Below are 19,654 nucleotides of genomic sequence, written 5' to 3' on the forward strand. Positions count from 1 at the left end.
AGCATATCTGTTTCATATCTCACCAGAAAATGCTGTGAGTAGCAGAGAACCCTGAAATGAGAAATATCCCAGCACTCATTTAACTATGTATCAAGCTGGGAGAGGAAATGAAGTAGGTGTTAACATACTGTACGTGTTCTATGGTAAATACATTTGTGTAGGTTGATGTGCTGACATGGTGACACAGGGAATTCTCTTATAGAGGAACCAGCTGTGTACAAACATGTAATAGTAATTAGAGCGCCGATAAAGCCTGCAGACAGACAAGTCTGTGGCTATTTTGAGTTTCACATTCCTTTTAATCATAATGCTGTTGTTTCTGTGAATCAATGCTAGAGGCACCCAGCTCTGAAGTGAAGTTGCTGTAATTGTGAAAAACCAAAGAAATTATTAGGAAATTCTCACTGCCCTTTCATCTCTGTTACCACTCACTACTTCCCTCAGCCTGACATGGAACAGTCATGTTTGACGTTTTTTACTTCAAAGTAGACTGCCAAACCGAGGATATGCTTTATATATATTTATGATTTTTTTCAATAAATATGGGACAAATATGTTCTGATTCAGTACCAGACTGGAGCGCTGCTGTCTACAGAGGGTCTGTGTGATTTGAAAAACACACACTTCATTTAATCGTTCTTAATTTAATGGATTTGCAGTTGGGTCTGACAAGTTGGAGGCGTTAGGAAGGAATCAGGCTCCTCAAATGTCTGAGTGGGCTTCACACCACGGCCTTTGACCTAATCCCGTGAGAAGACAGCTCAGTTATCAAAGAACCAGCAGCCACTGGGAAGAAGGAGGATGGGCTGAAGAATGATGTTAGTGCTGCCTTTGATTGTTGGATTTAGCTCAGGAACTGCGCCAAGGGTCAAAAGAAAATACTTCCTGTGAAATCTATTCTGCTGCAATATATTTTTTTTTAAATTGCATGTATAGCATTACTGCTAATATATCCTGTGAATAAAATATATTGGGATTAGAAGTGGAAAACTCACTCATACACACACATATAGGCTACAAACACACAGCTTTATACATGGTGTTGCCATCTCTGTAAAAGACGCGAAAGCAAGAGTTTTTTTTCCAAAGGCGCCAACAGAGAAAGACAAAACTGAATCAGCAGGCAAAGAAGTGACTGAGGAAGTGGCAAGGATTAAAGTGATTTAAATTCTGTGACATCTAATTTCATGGTGACAGCTTCAGTGAATGGCAGAGACCTAGACATGAAAAGAGCAATTCTTTGCCCAGGATGCAGCGCTGGAAGCCTGGGCAGCTTCCCTACCCGTGATTTCATGCCTCAATGTGGGCAGAGGGTCTGTAGGCCCAGCAGGATGCCTTCCGCTGTGCTTTGAAGTTGATCCCCAGTTCATTAAGAGGATCAGTTGGAATGAGGGAGGATAAAGGAGACAGAAAAGAGGCCGTACATGGGCGATGGACTTTGTTTTTTTAATATTATTTCAATCTTAAGCAGCAACTCAGTCCCTGTTGTCAGAGTAAAAAATATTATCTGTTGGCACTGACATGAGTTTGTTCCAGAGTCCATGGACACACTGAGTGTTCTTCATTTTGGGTAAATATTTGCTTGTTTTCACAGTGTTTGCAACTTGTTCTGGGGTCAAAGCCGATTTGAATCACCATATGACATACAGGATGAGCTTTCAGGACAGCAATTGAAAATAGTTTTTTAATCAAAAGTTTGGTAATGCAGTTGTTCAACATCCCATTATTTAACTTTAGCGTGTGTCCGTCATGACTCTATTGTGCTGAGTATGGTGGTCGGGGGATAATGAGGCCAGCTGTGTTTTCACGGCCCACGTATTTCCTCTGAAAAAAACATGGTATATTCTCTCTTAGCCTCTCCACATGACATAGCTCAGAGTCCTGAGGCATGACAAAGTCAATCTTCCTTTTTTCCTGCTCTATCTCTCACTCCCACCCTCCTCCCTTTTCTTCTCTCACCTTACTTACTCTGGCTTCATCATTTCCTGTTGAGTCATCGATATAGCCAGACTGCACCATGTTTTACAGTTTTCTGCTCCCCTCCTTGCTTTCTTCCTCCACTTCCTCGTTCACAGATAGCTGTCTTGTAAGTAGGAAAAATCGAGTGTGACGTTATAAAAACCCTACAGCAGATATTACACAATGAAAAAAAGAGAATCTGAGAAATGTCAAAGCAGACGGAGTGTCTTCCTGGATTCATGCAGTAAATGATCCTGACAATCATAGGATTATTAGCAGTGCAGAAAATTCACCACATCACTCGCCACAGCATGTCACCAGTCTGTATCAGTATTGGAAAAAAATAGAACTTCAAGTCAAAAAGGGGAATAAAAGACAGTGAGAAAAACAGAATCAACAGATAAAATAGAACATAAAATACCTAACCTTACCAAAATTACTGACCACTGAGTTGGATTCCTTGGAAAATATTTCTGTATTGCTATTGGTAATTTTAGACGTATCCTAGTGAAGTGGGAGGAAGTGATGCTGTGGTGAGGTAAGGCCTCACGTAAATGAAGGCAGTGCATGCCTGTGTCTGAGGGAGGGTTGAGGGCAGGGCTCTGAGAAACGAAAGGGTTGTGTGGTGGACTGGTTGAGTCATTCAAAAATACAGCTGCTGACTCAGTTTGCAAACTTCTCCTGGAGCACGTCGCCAGGTTTTCTGGCATTTTGTGTGTGTGTGTGTGTGTGTGTGTGTGTGTGTGTGTGTGTGTGTGTGTGTGTGTGTGTGTGTGTGTGTGTATGTGTGTGTGTGTGTGTGTGTGTGTGTGTGTGTGACAGATTAAGGTTACTCTTCCAGCTTCATCTTTATTACGCTGAAATAGGCAAATTTATAAAGAGGTTAACATTAAAAATTACTAAACAGATTGATGAAATGGAAAATGAAGCATTGCCCAAAGGAGTGCCTATTCACACCACTGCTGTAATCCCATCCTGGCAGCAGGATCTTTTTCTGTGATTCAATCGTTTCGTCATTTCTTCAGTTTTCTCTACACACCCTTCTTGCTCAGTTCCTATAACCCTGTCAGTCCAACCATCAACACAATGTGATCCATCTGGAAGTATGGACTCTGGGTCACACTCCAGAATTAGTCATCCTGGATGTGTTGCAAGGTCCAGGAATGGTGTGCTTTTGTTGACATTATTGTGTTCAGAGGGTAATTAAGAAGGACACCTCCCTCCATAATGGAATGTGATTGCCTGATAAAATTGTAGGAGCTATTTTACCCAATGTGAGTCATTCGGCATTTAGTGCCCTGTCTATGCACAGTAATAACGTGTCTGGCTTTACTTATTAGTTTAAATTTAATTACAGCAAAACTGATGGTTTTATTTTAACAAAAAATGAGCATTGGCCGCCTCTGCAAACATGAGCATGTTTAGACCTGCAGTCAACAGCTGAATCTCAGAATAAAAAATGTTGCTATTATATTGCTCTAGTTTAGCTGCTGTAACAAACTCAGAACATTTTCCATTAGATTTTCAATGATTTTCAGTAAACAGAAAATAGCTCCACCGGGTAAATGAAGCCACGTTTAGCAGCGTAGTCAAGCACCATCATCTGCAGTCAAGTGTTAAATGGCCTGGGCTAGTTTCTGTTAAATTGGCACCATATGATTTGTGATATATGGTTATCATAGCTACAAATTTGTAATTTTATTTATTAATTAATTTAATTTACTTTTGTTTATTTAATTCATTTATGTCCAACTGTTGATGTTATTTTTGCTCTCTTGGGGACACTACACAGCAGTGCTTATGAAATCGCTAGCTAGCTTCAAAGGAACAGCTAGGGGTTTTACGTTGTTATTGTCCGTAATTAAATTAGCCATACATGAATGAAACCTTCTAGCTGACTTATCCAACATACACAGTAAATTTTTTTGATACACTGGTCTCCATCTGTATCGCTTTGGCCTGTTTTAGCTGTTAGCGTTAGCTATCTTTCGCAAGTTTAATGATAGTGCCAAGGAAACAAAATAAATTAGGCAGGTTGCTTAATGCTAATGCAGTTAGCTAGCTAAGTTAATCAACGTTAACTAGCTATTCTAGCATTAGCTCCTTAGGTATTGTTTACTATTTTAGCAATAGTGTAGTGTTAATGTATTTAACCTAAGTGGTAACATACTAAAGTTAGAATATTATCTTATCCTGGTGCCTCAGTGGCTCACCTGGTAGAGTGCATACCACAAAGGCTTATTCCTAACTGCAGCGGCCATGGGTTTGAGTCCGGCCGGTGGCCCTTTCTTGCATGTCATCCCCTCTCTCTCTCCCTGACTTTCCTGTCTCACTCTTACTGCCCCCCCCCCCCCAAAAAAAAAGAATGTTATTTTATCTAATGCAGCTTTAATTATCAGTGGCTAACAACCGATGTTTGGCTAACGTTAGTTACAGTTTAATCCAACTGAACTAGTTATAAGTTTTGTACTTTGCATTGTCACTGACTAATTGATAAAACAGTAGTCGTGAAATGGGACATAGCTGCATCATATTTTTAATGCAGCTGAAACAGACCCGAACAAACTGCAGGTGCAGTATGGCAGAGGCAGCCAAGCAGGTGTAAGCTGAAACCCAAGACCTCATCCAAAGAGACAAGTGAGTGGCCTTCTTCATTCACCAGCTCTTGACAGCTCCAGAGGCATTTTAGGTCCATGGTTAATACCTTAATATGAAACTTAACAAATATGTTCAGTTAAGCGTCTGTAGTTATAGAAATATTTATATATTCATGACCATATTGACATTAAAATGGTGATAGTAATCTTAAATTTCTCAGTATTTTTAGTCAGAACTACAACCATTTGTGTTTAAAGGCTAGTTGCCAGATTGAAGCCCAGATGAAAGAATCTTTCAAGCAAATTCAACCAGTCTAAGATGCCTCGCAAACCCTGAATAGAAAGAGTATGAAATGAAAAAAAACAATTTACTACCAAAACTAATGAGACTTAGGTACCTTTTAAAGACATATATTCTATGTTTTCCTTTTTGCCTGAAGTATAACTTGTTATTTCATCTGTGTTGTTTTGTCCAAACTTTAAATGCATTTGTGTCTCTGTGTCTTCAGACAAGAGATCCAGAGGCTTCCGGATGAACATGAAGAACTTTTACGCAACCTCAGAGTCTCTCAGACTTGTAGCTGTTGGACTGATGCCAGTGATGTTCAAGACCTTAGTGCCATGTTGGCCAGTGGAGGCAAAAAAGATGTGGAGTGGAGGGCAGACCAAAGAAAAGTGTCCTCTTTGAAAGATCAGGTAGTGTTTTCTCTGTGGACCATATAGAGTGCTGTTGGTTGACTTTCTCCTTATTTTCTTACCACAGGTGACCCCACTTGTTGACTTTGATTTCAGATTTCGAAATGGGAAAAGAAGTTGGCAGGACAAGGACTGGTGGGGGAACTACATGACATAGTTAGTAGGAAATCTGATAACAGTAACTTACTAAAAACCACATGCTTAATAGAAATTAAACTCCCCGGGGTTAGTGTTACACAGAGAATCCATTTTCCCATCAACGAAAATTAGATTTCCACTAACTTAGTATGTTTCTATTCTAGGGTTGCAAATGCTTCAGTGAGCTGATGACCAAGAATGGACAGTTGAGGGAGGAGCTGAAGATACTGCAGGCCGAGAGGAAGCATTTCCTACATGTTCAGTCTGGGTTGGCAAGGGTAGATTCAGTTAGCATCAGCCAGTTTAAATTCATATTTTGCTGCTTCTACATCTTACCAAGATATACCAAGATGTAGCAACTGGGGTAATAACAAGGAAGAAGTTCCAGAATGATGTTTTCAGTCCTTCATTCCTCTTACTTGTAAATTTTCTTGACATCGCAGAAAAGTTTAGACTTAAATTATTTTACAACAGGAAATGAAACCCTACCCTCAAAGCTGGGGAGCAGCGAGAGAGTTGGATGTTGATAGTGCAGATGTTTTGATGCAGGATGGCCAGTGAAGGGGTATAAAAGGGGTAATATTTTGAAATTGTTAACTCTCTTATCTCATCCATTAGCTGCATGCAATTCACAAGGATATTTGTAACCTGATGACTGAATGCACTGAAGCCTTTAATGCCAGGTAAACTACTCTGCAGCACTATATAAAGACAGATGCAATTCTTGTGACCCACTGTGCACAATTGATACGTTAGAGCATATATTAATACTTTGTCATGGAGACAAGGAATCAGCTTTTTGAATTGTAAAAAGGCAGAGATTGCCAGTCAACCTTGCTTAAATGTATTAATATTTAATGGACGGCAAAAAAGAAATGCAGGAGAATAGACTAAATTGCCATATTCATATTGAGGCACACTTGCATGTGTCTTCTTCCTTTTTACTATATGTACTGTTTACTTTCAATAGCTAACAGCTTAGATTCATGAAGTCCATCCACTATTTATAACGGCCTATTAAGGTGTATATTTATGAATACACCATAGTGTGAAGATCCAAGAGAAAGAGAGGATGCTGATGGACCAGAAGGATAAGGATGTTGCTCAGTACATCAAAGAAAGGAGTAGCCTACAACTTTGAAACTTTCTTAGACCTGAAAACTCTTTTGCACCCAGGACATCAACCACAAAAAAAGGTGACTGCAAATCTCATGCTTTGAACACAAAATATGTTTTTGCAAGACTACATAATTTCAAATCCCTTAAGTAGCTTAATAATACTGTCCAGCCTGCATATTAGAACGATCACTTACTGTCCTGTGACAACACCACGTCAGCCATTTCAGGGAATTTAATACCTCATTTTAGTTTTTTAGTTTAAGCAATCTGAAGGATCAAATCATGAGTCCGAAGTTCTTGGTGGTACTTTACTTAATTTGCCTTCTCCTGTTGTGAACAGTGTTTGGCTGCCGTTTTCCGACACCGCCTATATGCTTGATCATTAGTGCTGTGATATTCCACAGCATTTATAGGTCTGCTAGTAATGTCAGACTGTTCAACACAACAGACCACTGTCACCACGGTCCAGTGTTTACTTCTTATCCAATGTGTTGACTTCCAATCAAATAAGCTAGTGACACCTGGTGTTCAAACGATGTTACTGCTTCACTACGACACGCCTAGTGAAGAGGACGGAGGAGAGGTTTTCTGTTACTTAGAATTTATTCTGAGAGGACAACAGTTTTTAACACCTAATTACAGGTGAACAGTAATCTATAGATAATCATTAATTAAATAATAAATTGTTTAAATTAATACTGATTGTGATATTACTACAGTATGGCCCAACTATGTTCTTGTAATTTGAGTCTTGCTGAACTGTATTGGCACATTTAGAAATTGTGTTTACCTAATTATTTTTAATCAATATGCTAATTTCAGTGTTGCTGTACGTCATTCCTTATAGGAAGCAACTCTGGTGCAAGATTCATCCATAAGGCATGATAGGTAGACGAGGCTTTTGTATGAGTTTTCCACATGTCCCCACAATGGAGAGGTGCAAACACCTGGGCTCTAAGGTATGTGCACAGGAAGATCAGACAATGGAATTTTAATCTGTCTCTTAATAAAAAAAAAACATGTATATGGAACATGACTGTGGAACCGACTGTGGAATCGCTGTTGCTTGTGGCCACAGGAGGGTCTGTTAGCAACCTCGTGTTTGTGAAAGGAAATTTAAGATGGAACATGTGAACCTACAAAGTGGTGAAAATCCTCATCACTACTGCACAGTGACAGTCTCAGCACTGTTGCTGCTCCTGTGAGTAACAGCCACCTGCCAACCTGAGCGCTGCTGCTGCAAGCCCTGCACCTGAGGGGTTCTTATCTTGTGACCTGTCGCAGGCCGACCATTAGCAACAGTATAATCATTAATCAGTATCTGCGTTTTGATTTGATGTGTGCTTGGATACAGTCTCTGTGATACCTCAGTAACGACCAAGACTCGCTGGACTCAGTGCTGCTGGGGTGAGTAGAGCCTCTCCTCACACTGGTCAAAAAGAGGCTGAGTACAACTGACATAACAAAACAAATAAATACATAAAAAAACTTTGTACAAAGCAAATTGTTAACTGTATAACTTCAGTCTTTCAGTTTATCAGAAGTTTTGAATCTCTGGCAGTCCACATGTAGTTTATTATGAAAACATAAAGGAGGGTTTCTTAATTCATCCCTCAGATAAATTCTGCTCTTTGGAGCTACCGCATAAATTATGGATCAACACAAAGCCATGAGTCTGAGAGTTAGTCTTATACAATATGCTTTTTAGTGAATTGTTATATAGACATAATATGATGTAAATCTTAAATGCACCTGTTACTCAACAGAGAATAAACTGCTTAAGGTAAAACTTCACTTGGATTTAAAAGTGCTAGAGTTAATGGCATCTAATGTATATTTATGTATGTTGTGTACATCATTTGTTCACAGTCAGTGGTATATGTGCATTCTATAAATTCATTTCAGTTAGTCAGTGTCTTCTCTTGAATAAAGGTTTATCTGTAGTTTAGCTCAATAGTATTTTTTAAAGTTAAGCCCTGACTATTTCATGAAGCAAACAAGCGAGAGCACATTTACCCCATTCTGGCCTCCTTCCATCGGCTCCCTGTGTGCTTCATGTCAATTTCAAAATCCTTCTGTTTGCCTATAAATCCCTGAATGGTCTTGCTCCATCCTCTCTCTCTCCTGCTGGTCTCTCAGGTCTGCTGATCAGCTGCTCTTAGTGGTCCTGAAAACTAGACTGAAGCTCAGAGGGGATCAGGCATTTGCAGTTTTAAACTTTTAATGTGAGATTTTTTGCTTGTGTTTTATGTCTTTTTTGTGTTTTATTGTTATTGTACAGCACTTTGGTCAACAGGGTTGTTTTTACAAAGTGCTTTATAAATAAAATTGGATTGGGTTGGATATATTCTGCACATTGACACAGGTGGGAAAAACCATGTTGTTTATGGGATGGCATTCAGAGGAACATTAAGAGCAGATAGTGATTGAAAGACAATGTAAATTACACATATTTCCAATATTTTAGTAGAAATTATGAGAATACATGAACATTACTTAATCAAAAAATGATTGTACATTGACATTATGCTGAACAACAAATGATCAAGTTCTTGACAAGTTGCTTACATAATTAAAAAAAAACTAAACAGATTCACTCAGTCAGTCACACTGACTCAAACACCACAGTATTAAAATCCCTGAGCAATATAACTAAATAATTAACATAAATACTCTCACAAGATTTGGCCTTTCATTAGTCTAATTGTGTCTTTGATCATCCAGGTAGCATCATAGTGTTTGATCTTTAAGATGAGGTCATTTTCATGTCAACATGTTTTTCAGTGTCATCTCGCCCGCTAACATCACCACAGTGCACGACCCTGCCCTCCAGTCGTGAACGCTCAGCTTCAAACACCAGCAGGTGGCTCAGCAGCGTCTCCACGGGGCCCGATCGGATCAGGGATGGATCATTACTCTGCATGCACAAACACACATACACACAGCTGATCAACCAACACAGTCAAGTCAGCGTTTCCAAATCCTATTCATCCTTTAAATCCTGAGCCTCACACACAGCTAAAAAAATGTAAACACAGTGAATGTTCATAATCTGTCCTTATCCCAAACAGCTGCAGCTAAACAAAAGATTCAAATCAAAGCTGTTCATATACTGCAACAACCAAAGAAGCTGATTCTAGTGTGGGCCAAGGAGAAAACTATACATTAACAAAATAAAAAAGGAATAGTATTTATATGAACTCACCGCCACAGCAGAAATAAAGGCATCCATAAGGTGATAGTCTGCTCCACCATGCCCACTCATGCCAAACAGCCAGGGCGTATTGCTGTGTGGTTTGTGCTTTGTGGATCTCTGGGTCAGAAAGTCAAACACACGTACCTCATGGCCATCGTATGACAGCTCCCCCTGTGAAGATACACTTCATCATATACAGACGGGTGTCAAATTATAGGAAGAAGCTGGAAAATGAGTGGAGAAAGAGGATGACAATGCCCCATCCATAGGGCATGATGGTCATTGAATGCTTTGATGAGTATGAAAATGATGTGAATCATAAGTTCCATGAAAGGGAGCTCTTAACCTAATGGTTAACTTTAGGATGAACTGTAGCGATGGCTGAAAGCCAAGCCGAACATCAGTGCCTGACCTCACTTGAGGATGAATGGGAGCAAATCCCTGTGGCCAGGTTCCAAAATCCAGTGGAAAGCCCCTCCCCCACCACCCCCCCCGTAAGAGTGTACGCTTTAAGATTACAGCAGCATTTTGCATACTCATGACATTTGAATGAGATATAGATAAAACGTTTTGGTGTACTCGTAGTTTTGACTATGTTCTGCATGTAGTCAACACTATGATAGTTGATTTTTTTCATTATAGCCCCCAAACACTTTACTATTATTGAGCTAATAGTTGATACATCGTTTTCCTGCTGGCTTCTTTTGTACCTTAAATATTATAATATTTTCTCCTTTTCTACAATCCTCATTCCTTCCAGTCCTACCTTGCTGCCATAAATGGTTGTTTTTCGCTTGCAGACCTCCTCAGTGAAGGCCACCATGGAAAAGGCTGCGGTCAGGCCCCCTTCAAACTCTATGTTAACAACCTGGAAAAACAGAAAAGATCGTCAAGACAAGACTAAAGTGTTATGCTTCTAAACATTAATAATGACTTAACATAACGTTACGTTAAACACCATAAATACAGTATTATTAAAGGAAAGTAAATGATGAATTTTTAGGTTAAATAACTATCTTTCAACAAGGTGAAAATCTGTAAGTTATTGGACAGAGTGAAAAAAACATGCATTTATTTACATTAGTAATTGACTGCAAATTTTGGAGACAGGAAAGGATGTAAATAATAAAAGGCAGCGTGAGCAATAGTACAAAAATATTTTTTGTAATAATATTTGAGTTTTATTTAAGCTGAAAAAAAGAAAACGTAGTGGGTTAGAGAGTGCTGGTATGTTTTGCCATGGGGATGAAGAGCAGTCCTGAATGATTTCTAACCTGGTTAGTGCAGACATCGTTGTCACACTCGTACACACAGCGGCCATATGGTCCAGTCCGCAGCGCCTCAGTTACTGACTCGATGTCCGGCAACGAGTTTGGACATATGACTGATACAGGCCAGCCTGTGTGACCCTAGCACACATATGAACACACAGAATCTATCAGATTATGAATATGTATTATGTTTACAGATGATGAAGTATAGTAGATGGTGAAAATAATGATGGTGATGAAATGTTCACCTGTTTCACTCTGTCCAGGTAGATTTTGCGTGCTGAGTATGGACAGTGTTTTTCTACTGAACAATCCAGGCAGCGATCTGCAGCGCCTTTTGGCTGACAAAGAAACACACAATGTCACATTTCTTCATGCTCAGTATGGACATTTCTGTTGGTGCAGAGAACTGTCATCAATCAAATACAACTAAATGATACAAAAACACAACTCAGATACTGTTGAACAGGAGTTAAGAGCAGTGATGTCATGTTCTGCCATAGATCTTCAGTAAAAAGGATTCACTTGTCGAAATATAAAACAAAATACAATCAGAAAAGTGTTTGTTGGGTCACATACTGTGAACGCACCACATACCTTGCAGTCTTTTTGGAAGTGGCTGACGGATCCAAATGATGACACTTTCACACACCTGCAAAGTGCAAACTCTGTTAATGCTTAATCTTAGGAAAACACAAAACAACCTCAACCACCTTACAACACAGAGACTGCGGCTCAACAAAACCACCATGGATTTACATCTAGTTCCTACTAGCAGTGTTTGGCTGAGGCATCTGACAAACTGATACACATGATATCCTCCAGCTGACAAACCAACTTATTTATTTAAGTGGTGACTGCATATTATTCTGCACAGTACTTCTAAACCTTAGACAAGCTTGGAGTTGATCATTGACTACTGTTTACAGTTTACCTTCGTGCTCCAGCCCAGTTATGTATTAGGTCAATGTCATGGCACGATTTGGCCAAAAGAACAAAAGAGCTCTCGGCTTCATTCCTCCAGTTTCCTCGAACGAATGAGTGAGCGAAGTGATAGAAGCCAACCTAGAACAAAAGGTTGATACTGCGTTTAAACATTTAGCCTAAACATACAGTTTAAATGTAGCAGTGTATTCATTTCATGGGAACATATTCACTACAAAGTTTAAGTACATATAAGTTTGAATTGAAACATCAAGTTCATGAGTTTAGGAAGATCTTTGTATTATCATAATACATTTTATCTGTAGGCTAAAAAGTTATTTGGACTTAAAGAGATCATGAACAAAAAAACAAGAATATGTTACTTTTAAATTAACAGGGTTGATGATTAACAATATTATGTTGTTATGTTATTGTGCTGTTTTTTTATTTCCATTCTGTTTGAATTCTTACCGGCTCAAGGTGCTGAATATGCATCACATCACCTATGACTCCAGAATCTACCAGCTCCTAGAAAAAGATTGCTTGATTTAATTTTCAGACCAATCCTTATTAAAATACAATCACAGGTTTGCTGCTGTCAGATTTTCTAAAGCAAGAAGTGCTGAGCAGTTTATTAACCGATTGATTTGATTGATCACACATCTAAAGAAACTTTTGCATTTTCACTCAAGGTAAGTACTTATTTATTTTAACCCAGTTATCTTGAGATCAAGACTCAGTTCTTTAGTTTTTTCCATAGGAAATCCAACTTAACAAAACTCAAGTTCAACAGAGCTCTTTTTGCTGATTGATCTTATTGTGACAGGTGATGTGAGTATGTGGCTAACTTGAATGTGTTCACCTTTATCTTGTGGATGGTGGGATCATACCGGAGAACATGACCCACTGACAGCATCACACCGCTCTGAGTGCAAGCCTCCACAATCGCAGTGCAGTCTTCAGCAGTTGTCTAAAGTCATGTGAACAGATGAGTGTCACACAAATACATTGATAGAATGAAAAAAAAAAAAAAGAGGGAAGGGAATATGAATGAAATCACACTGATGTGAGGGACAAATACAGTGTGACATGTTTTTTTTTCAAAACAGAATTACAAACTAACGTGCAAGAAATTACTTTAAAATCAACCTGTGGGATCATTAACACCCGGATGAGTTAAAGTTATGCTCTATGTTAATATGGTTTATGTTTAATCTCATTCACAAATCACTCACTGCCATTGGTTTTTCCAGCAGAATATGGTAGCCCTTCTTTGCAAAGGCCACAGCAGGTTCCTGGAAAAGACAAACTAGTTTAATACGGTGATTAACCAAGAAACAATAACAAAGTTCCCAAATAGACATTTTTCACACCAATAATAAGGGGAGACTCGAAGGCAGGACATTAGTGATGACATCAACTATATGGAAAGAGATATGTTCTGAGAATTCAACAACTGACGTGTAGTGAAAAATGAGAAACAGACACACTGACTTCAGTTTTGGTATTTATTCTGCAATCACAAAATTAAACAAAAATTACTCAAAAGATTACAATTTCAGTGTTTCATATACATACACATAGTTTGTTTACCTTATGAAGGCGGTCTGGAGTACAAATCAACACAGCATCTGCAAACTTCTCTCTCTCAACTATACTGTGCCAGTCTAGTTTGAAAAATAGAGCATTCAACAGTTTAGCATGTAGCAGAAAATAATAAACAATAAAATGCTTTTTCTTTTTCTTTTGATGCTCACCATCAAATGTGTTTTCATCTGTGATTTTGTGTTGCTGTTGAAGTTTAGTGCGAGCAAACTTCCTAGGATCAGCAACTCCAACAACCTGAGATGGTGAAGTGAGAGTAAACAGAGTGGGCTTAACAAATGCTCTGTTACAACATTACAACCTAACACCTGGATCATTTTCTTAATTAGCAATACAGCAGGGAAAAGTATTATCAGCAAAATGAACTGAAAGGCTCATGAAAGCAAAATCAGGACACTTAAGGAACTATTCAATTCACTGTACTCTTTCAACCTATATTGTCACTGAAAACATGGATTTGATTTGAGGATCTCCTTATACTGTGACATTAAGTTTTCGATGATACTTTACATGTTTCTGTCACATAAGTGTCCTGCCAATGATCTTTTGTGGTGTCAGAGAATGCTTTTTATCGGTACTGTCAATAATAACATAATCCACTTTTAAATCAGTCCACTTCTTTGTTGACAACGTAGGGAACCTCTCCTGACCTTCATGCGATCAGGATGGACGGATGCAAACTTGGAGTAGATCTCCCCTCGACAGCCAGCTCCCACCACGATGACACGGACAGGGGGAGTCATTTTGGCGCCCTGTGAACTTTAACACAAAGCTTGTAGACACACCTTACACCTAAATAGTCAGCCTCAGGTGATCGAATCTTCACCTCGACATCATACTTCCTACAGTCTGGGTGACTACATCTACAGTTCTACAGATATAGATTAGCCATTAGAGTAGCCCACAAATATATATTAAAGAGAGTTTCTGGTACATAATAAGTGTCAGTTTATAGCACGGCTGTTTGGCTCGATACCTGTTCTGTCCCATGCGGCTGTCAAAACCTTCTGCCTGTCTTCTGTGTCGGTCCAATTACATGCAGCCACGACAATAAACACACCGGCGTCCACACAACGAATGACAACCACAGACTGTAAATAAAGATGGACGTGGCCTCCGTGACGTCACACACAGGTTCCTGACGGGCGGGTTTGAAGCGTGGATGTATCAGCATGGCTGTCTTATAATACATCCATGGTGTCGACGTTTTTTATATAGTTTATGATGACGACCAGCGGACTTTTTTCTATTTTTAACAATGAGGTCAAACAATATATAAAAAACATTAATTACTCCACTAATAAGAAAGCTATTAAAACTATTTCCATGTGTGCTCTCTTTGATATATTTTTGTAATACCTCTGTAATATTCTATTTCTTTTATATGTTTGTAACCCCCTGGAGATTTTCATTGCACTATTCTTTTGTATTGTTCTGTATGTCTTAATAAAGTTGTATTGAAAAAAAAAAAAAAAAAAGACGACCAGCGGAGTGGTTCACTTGCTCGAGCAATAAAGCCAAGCGAAAGCAGTCAGCGACTCCTTACCGCCCCCTACAGTGTGGAGTATGTCCAGCAAAGTGAATGGAGCAGTTCACTGCGCCTGGTTACTGCTTGCTGAACATTAGAGGGAAATGCACCATATGCATAATGCAGATAATATAGACATCACACGTCTGGAGATGATCAGTCATCTAGGTAATATGATATCAGGAAATGTTTGGGATATAGGCTAGTCCTCTAAAAGTTGTAAAAAAAAAAAAAAAAAAAAAAAAAAAAATTTTTTAATTTAATTTCATGAGAAAAACTGTTTGATTGTATTTTGTTTGAGTGAAATGTAAACAATGCATCAATAGAGGATCTCCGAATTAATGATTGTGGAAGTTTGAAATCCGTAAAATGTTGGTAACAAGGCGTGAGCCTCACTGTCCAGAAACTTGCTATGCTCAAAAGGGTCTTTTGCAAAGGGCCAGTCCATCACAATTTAACACTTGTCTCAGATTTTCCAAAGAGATTTCCCGACATCACCCGAAGGCAACATTTTTAGCTTTTCGTGTTATTATTAGTTTTTGTATTCTATGTATTTTGCTTATTGTGTTTTATAATGAAATATATGTTAAACCTAAATGTTCACTTATCACAATTAACAGTTAGCAGATATATGGGTTTGACATATGGGGCTGGAACGTTACTAAATCCGTTACTCGTTATCTGTTAGCTATAGTTAGCTGCTGACACAACTTAATAAAATAAGTCCACAATCCAACATGCAAATACTAAGAATATTTCCAAACGATATCAGTGGCAAAGTAGAAGGTCTTCGGATATCTCCGGCTATCTTCGTCAGATCCGACTTATACGTAAGGATAGGGTCATATGACGCTATTACCTCTGCAGCGTGTGCTCAGCTTTCTGTTGCACGATAGCTACAAACATTTCTGATACTAGCTAACGCTTGAATCTGTGATTTTAATATCCTCCGACTTACGAAAGTAGCTTTACTTTACAACACACTACTTTGTAGAGGCCTAGTTTTAGAGCTATACACACGGAGCTGCGTTTTTCAGCATATTTGGACGTTTCTCTCCGCTAGCTAGCCAAGGTTAGCGCGTTAGCTAAGATTAACATCAACATGAACATTGACAACGTTAACCAGTCCGTCACAACTGGAGTGCCATCTACAACGTCTTCAACTTCAAGCAATTGTATCGCAAATGATAATGCAACTACCAACGTCAGCAGCATCCCTTCGGTCACGAGCAATGGTAACGTTATGGGATTTTGGCTAATGTTATTATGCTAAACACTTAGCTTAGTTAAAGGTAGGATAGCTAGTGTATTGTTTGTTCCTCAGATGGATGATATGTTTGCCTGACACTATATATAGTATAAGTTATAGTTATATAATTTGGCAATTTATTGGGTACATCTATCTTAAACTGATGATGTCTAATCCAACAGTGCAGTTATAATGTTCAGGTTCTATTGAAATCGTTTGAAATTGAAATTGAAATTGAGAGGAGTTGAATCAATTGTAATCATTTTGAAGGATGTAGATTGTGGTGCTATTGAGGTATATTTTAATATACAGTGACGTGTTTTTTATTTTATTTATCTTACCCTCACTGATTTGAATGGGGTGTAAAAATACATGAAACACCTGTCAACGTAACGCAGTTGACAGGGCACAAGCTGCAGCCTCTAAAATGATCCTACAGTTGAATCAATATATTTAACACGGTGTAAACAAAAACTTACCATTGTAACTTCAAAGAAGGTAGGGTTTATTGCAGGACTATTGTATTAGATTGCATTAGTTTTCGCTAGGGCTTCCTAAAAAACTTATGACTGAGTATATACAAAAGTATGTTTAGCATTTTTCATGCATCATCATGTGAACCTGGAATTTTGTGAAACACCTGTTTGAAAACATGGTTTGTACTTGGTACAAACTTAGTTGAAACTTAGTACTGGAAAACACTGTTCCCTTGAAGTAAACACTGCAATCTCTAATTATCTGTCCAATGCTGTAGATGGATATACAATATTGTTTCTTTGATTCAATATGAACTCATCTCAATAACTTCTATCACAGCTTCGGCATCAGCGGCCATGGTGACACCAGCAGCAGACACATCTGTCTCCAATGGTGTCTATGTGCCTGGTGGCATCACCAATGGAGATGTAAAACCTGCTGTCTCCACCACACCCCTGGCAGATTTTCTCATGCAGCTGGAAGAGTACACTCCCACAGTAAGTCAAGCGTTGTCAGTCACCTTACTATATGTTGCATTCACACACAGGGACACATTGTCAGAAAGATCAGTAACTCAAAACACTGCATGTATCCACATCATTAACAGCTTAATGCTGGCTAATGTTGGAAACACCTGTCAAGTTTTTCTATTATGCCAGCTACAGATAACCATCACTAAATCCAATGAAATTCAATTGAGAAACTCTTTATATATAAAATATGCATTGGTACAGTTTGTCTGTTTTTGGCTTATCCAGTGAATTAAATAACTGGAAAATCTAAGCACTACATTGCATTAATGCAGACCTGTAAATCCAGTACTGCCATAAAGATGTTCTGCTGAATAATTTTCTTCAGTATGATCAGTGTAATAAACCGGGTAAATTGTTGACATGAAATGAACATTCATGACAACCTCATATTCCACTACGCCCAATAAAGATGAAATTGCATTACTACAGCCACTGTCCTCCCAGAGAGTGTACCAGAGTTCTTGCTACAGGAAATTAATTTGATCATCACTGAATGGTAGAGACACAATAATAATGTTTTTCACAAATACCTGTCTGTAGCAGAGAAAGCGGGCTATGTGAAACTTGAACACAAGCTGAATTCTGCTCTTTTTTTTTTTTCTTTCTCAGATTCCTGATGCAGTTACAGGGTACTACCTCAACAAGGCTGGATTTGAGGCTTCTGATCCAAGAATGTAAGTCCTACAAATGCTACCTGCAAGTTTCAGTGCGAGTCAAGTCTCATTAACAGTTTAAAAATCTCAGAAACTGAATCTGAGTTAATTGTTTAAATTATCAATTAAAAAAATCCCTTGCAAGCTAGCAGGCAGTGTACTTAGAGAGTCCTATAAAGGATCATTAGTCCCTTTGACTAGTATTTAATCAATAACCTGTGGCAAGCTAGAACCATGCCACAGTTTGACTGACACAGGAGAATGGGAATTGTTTTGGACAAGATGAGAAAGTGAAATGGTCATTAATTAAAATATAAAAGAAGATCTGGACATTGCCATATTGCCTCATTGCCACATCTGAAAACCTTTTTGTATGTTTTATTATATTTACAATGATTTGGGGAAACAAAATCTGCTTAATGTGCCTTGGTACAAAGTGCTATAGTCTCCATTCGTGATGACGGCTGTGCTGTCTAAAAGATAATGATAATTCCTGAGTGGTTCCTTGATGTTCAGTTGACCATGCCTGTCTGACTTTTATCAAATGGGGTTTTCATTTATTTTAAGAAAGACGAGCTGTTGTATATCTGTAAACTGGTATACAGTATACATTAGTACTGCCACTAATTTGAGCATAAAATACATACTCTTAAGCCTAGTAGGCTATTGATTTTCCCATGATAGATAGTCTGGCTGTGTACAGAAAGAAAAATCTAAAGCAATGATTTCCTTTTTCCACCTCTACAGAATCCGTCTGATCTCCCTTGCTTCTCAGAAGTTTATCTCGGACATTGCCAATGATGCGCTGCAGTACTGTAAAATGAAGGGCACTGCCTCAGGAAGCTCAAGGAGTAAGACAAAGGTCAGTGTCTCATTTTTACATGCACTTCACATGTAATACCTCCATACAATATTTTGACAGTGCTGTATGTTAGAAAAGGGGAGTGTTGATAAAAGATCAAATGCTCTGATCATCATTTTGTTTCTGTCCATGGTGTTCTCATTTTCTGCCTTCTCTGTGTACAGGATAAGAAGTACACTCTGACTATGGAAGACCTGACTCCTGCCCTTTCAGAATATGGCGTCAATGTCAAGAAACCATATTACTTCACATAGAATTGTCTTTCTTCAAGGCTTTTTGCTTTTGCTAGGTTTATCTCCCTGCTGACCCACTAGTCTGTTAACACCTTTATTGTTCAATGTTTTTTGATCGCAGTGCTTTAGTACAGCCTTGACAAATCTTTGTTGTCACTTTGCCATTTGCTATTTTTTGTGGAGCCACCTTTGCATTATGTTAAATTGTAACATTACATTTTATTGTGAAAATAAAACCAATAACAAAAACCTTGACATGTGTCCAAGATGTTACATTTGTCTGGTTAAGTGTTCCTTAGCAATACTGTGTGGATGTAGTTGGTGCAACAGTGGAAGAAGTGTTATAATACTTAAAAAACAAACAAAAAAAACGATCCTCTAAAGTGTACTCAAAGTAACCATTGGTTATTTAGTAGAGAGGATCATTGGAAAGGATATTTTAAGATAAATAAAATTGGAAATTGTGAAAGAGTAATGTAAAACCAGATTGCTATTATTTGCTGATTGACCTGTTAAAAGATATGGAATTAGATTTGTCTCAATATTTGTGACAACAGATCGACAGTCGTATGTAAGTGCTATATGTGAATATAAAGCACCTTCCACAGCAATCC

At 38.4% G+C, this 19,654-nt stretch overlaps 2 protein-coding genes across 3 annotated transcripts; one reads left to right on the forward strand and one right to left on the reverse strand.

The window, feature by feature from the left end:
- Positions 1–8,875: 8,875 nt before the first annotated feature.
- On the reverse strand, positions 8,876–14,602 carry zgc:154075 (uncharacterized protein LOC556929 homolog). Of its 2 annotated transcripts, XM_056385646.1 has the most exons (14): positions 14,482–14,601; positions 14,156–14,264; positions 13,658–13,742; positions 13,494–13,567; positions 13,136–13,195; positions 12,763–12,870; positions 12,372–12,428; positions 11,911–12,041; positions 11,574–11,628; positions 11,225–11,317; positions 10,980–11,114; positions 10,472–10,573; positions 9,715–9,876; positions 8,876–9,426 (listed from the first exon to the last, which is right to left on the reverse strand). In XM_056385646.1, the coding sequence occupies exons 1-14, from the start codon at positions 14,493–14,495 to the stop codon at positions 9,256–9,258; spliced, it is 1,356 nt and encodes a 451-aa protein (XP_056241621.1). In that variant the 5' UTR covers positions 14,496–14,601; the 3' UTR covers positions 8,876–9,255. The 2 variants fall into 2 exon arrangements, with proteins under 2 accessions (XP_056241621.1, XP_056241620.1); XM_056385645.1 differs by having other exon boundaries at positions 13,494–13,742; positions 14,482–14,602.
- Positions 14,603–15,880: 1,278 nt separating this feature from the next.
- Positions 15,881–19,295, forward strand: taf10 (TAF10 RNA polymerase II, TATA box binding protein (TBP)-associated factor). Its single transcript, XM_056385647.1, has 5 exons — positions 15,881–16,268; positions 17,099–17,256; positions 17,902–17,966; positions 18,693–18,807; positions 18,972–19,295. Exons 1-5 carry the CDS (start codon positions 16,136–16,138, stop codon positions 19,059–19,061), a joined length of 561 nt encoding a protein of 186 aa, XP_056241622.1. The 5' UTR covers positions 15,881–16,135; the 3' UTR covers positions 19,062–19,295.
- The last annotated feature ends 359 nt before the right edge of the window (positions 19,296–19,654 follow it).

This window comes from Seriola aureovittata, chromosome 9 (genome assembly GCF_021018895.1).
Source record: "Seriola aureovittata isolate HTS-2021-v1 ecotype China chromosome 9, ASM2101889v1, whole genome shotgun sequence".
Classification (NCBI taxonomy): domain Eukaryota; kingdom Metazoa; phylum Chordata; class Actinopteri; order Carangiformes; family Carangidae; genus Seriola; species Seriola aureovittata.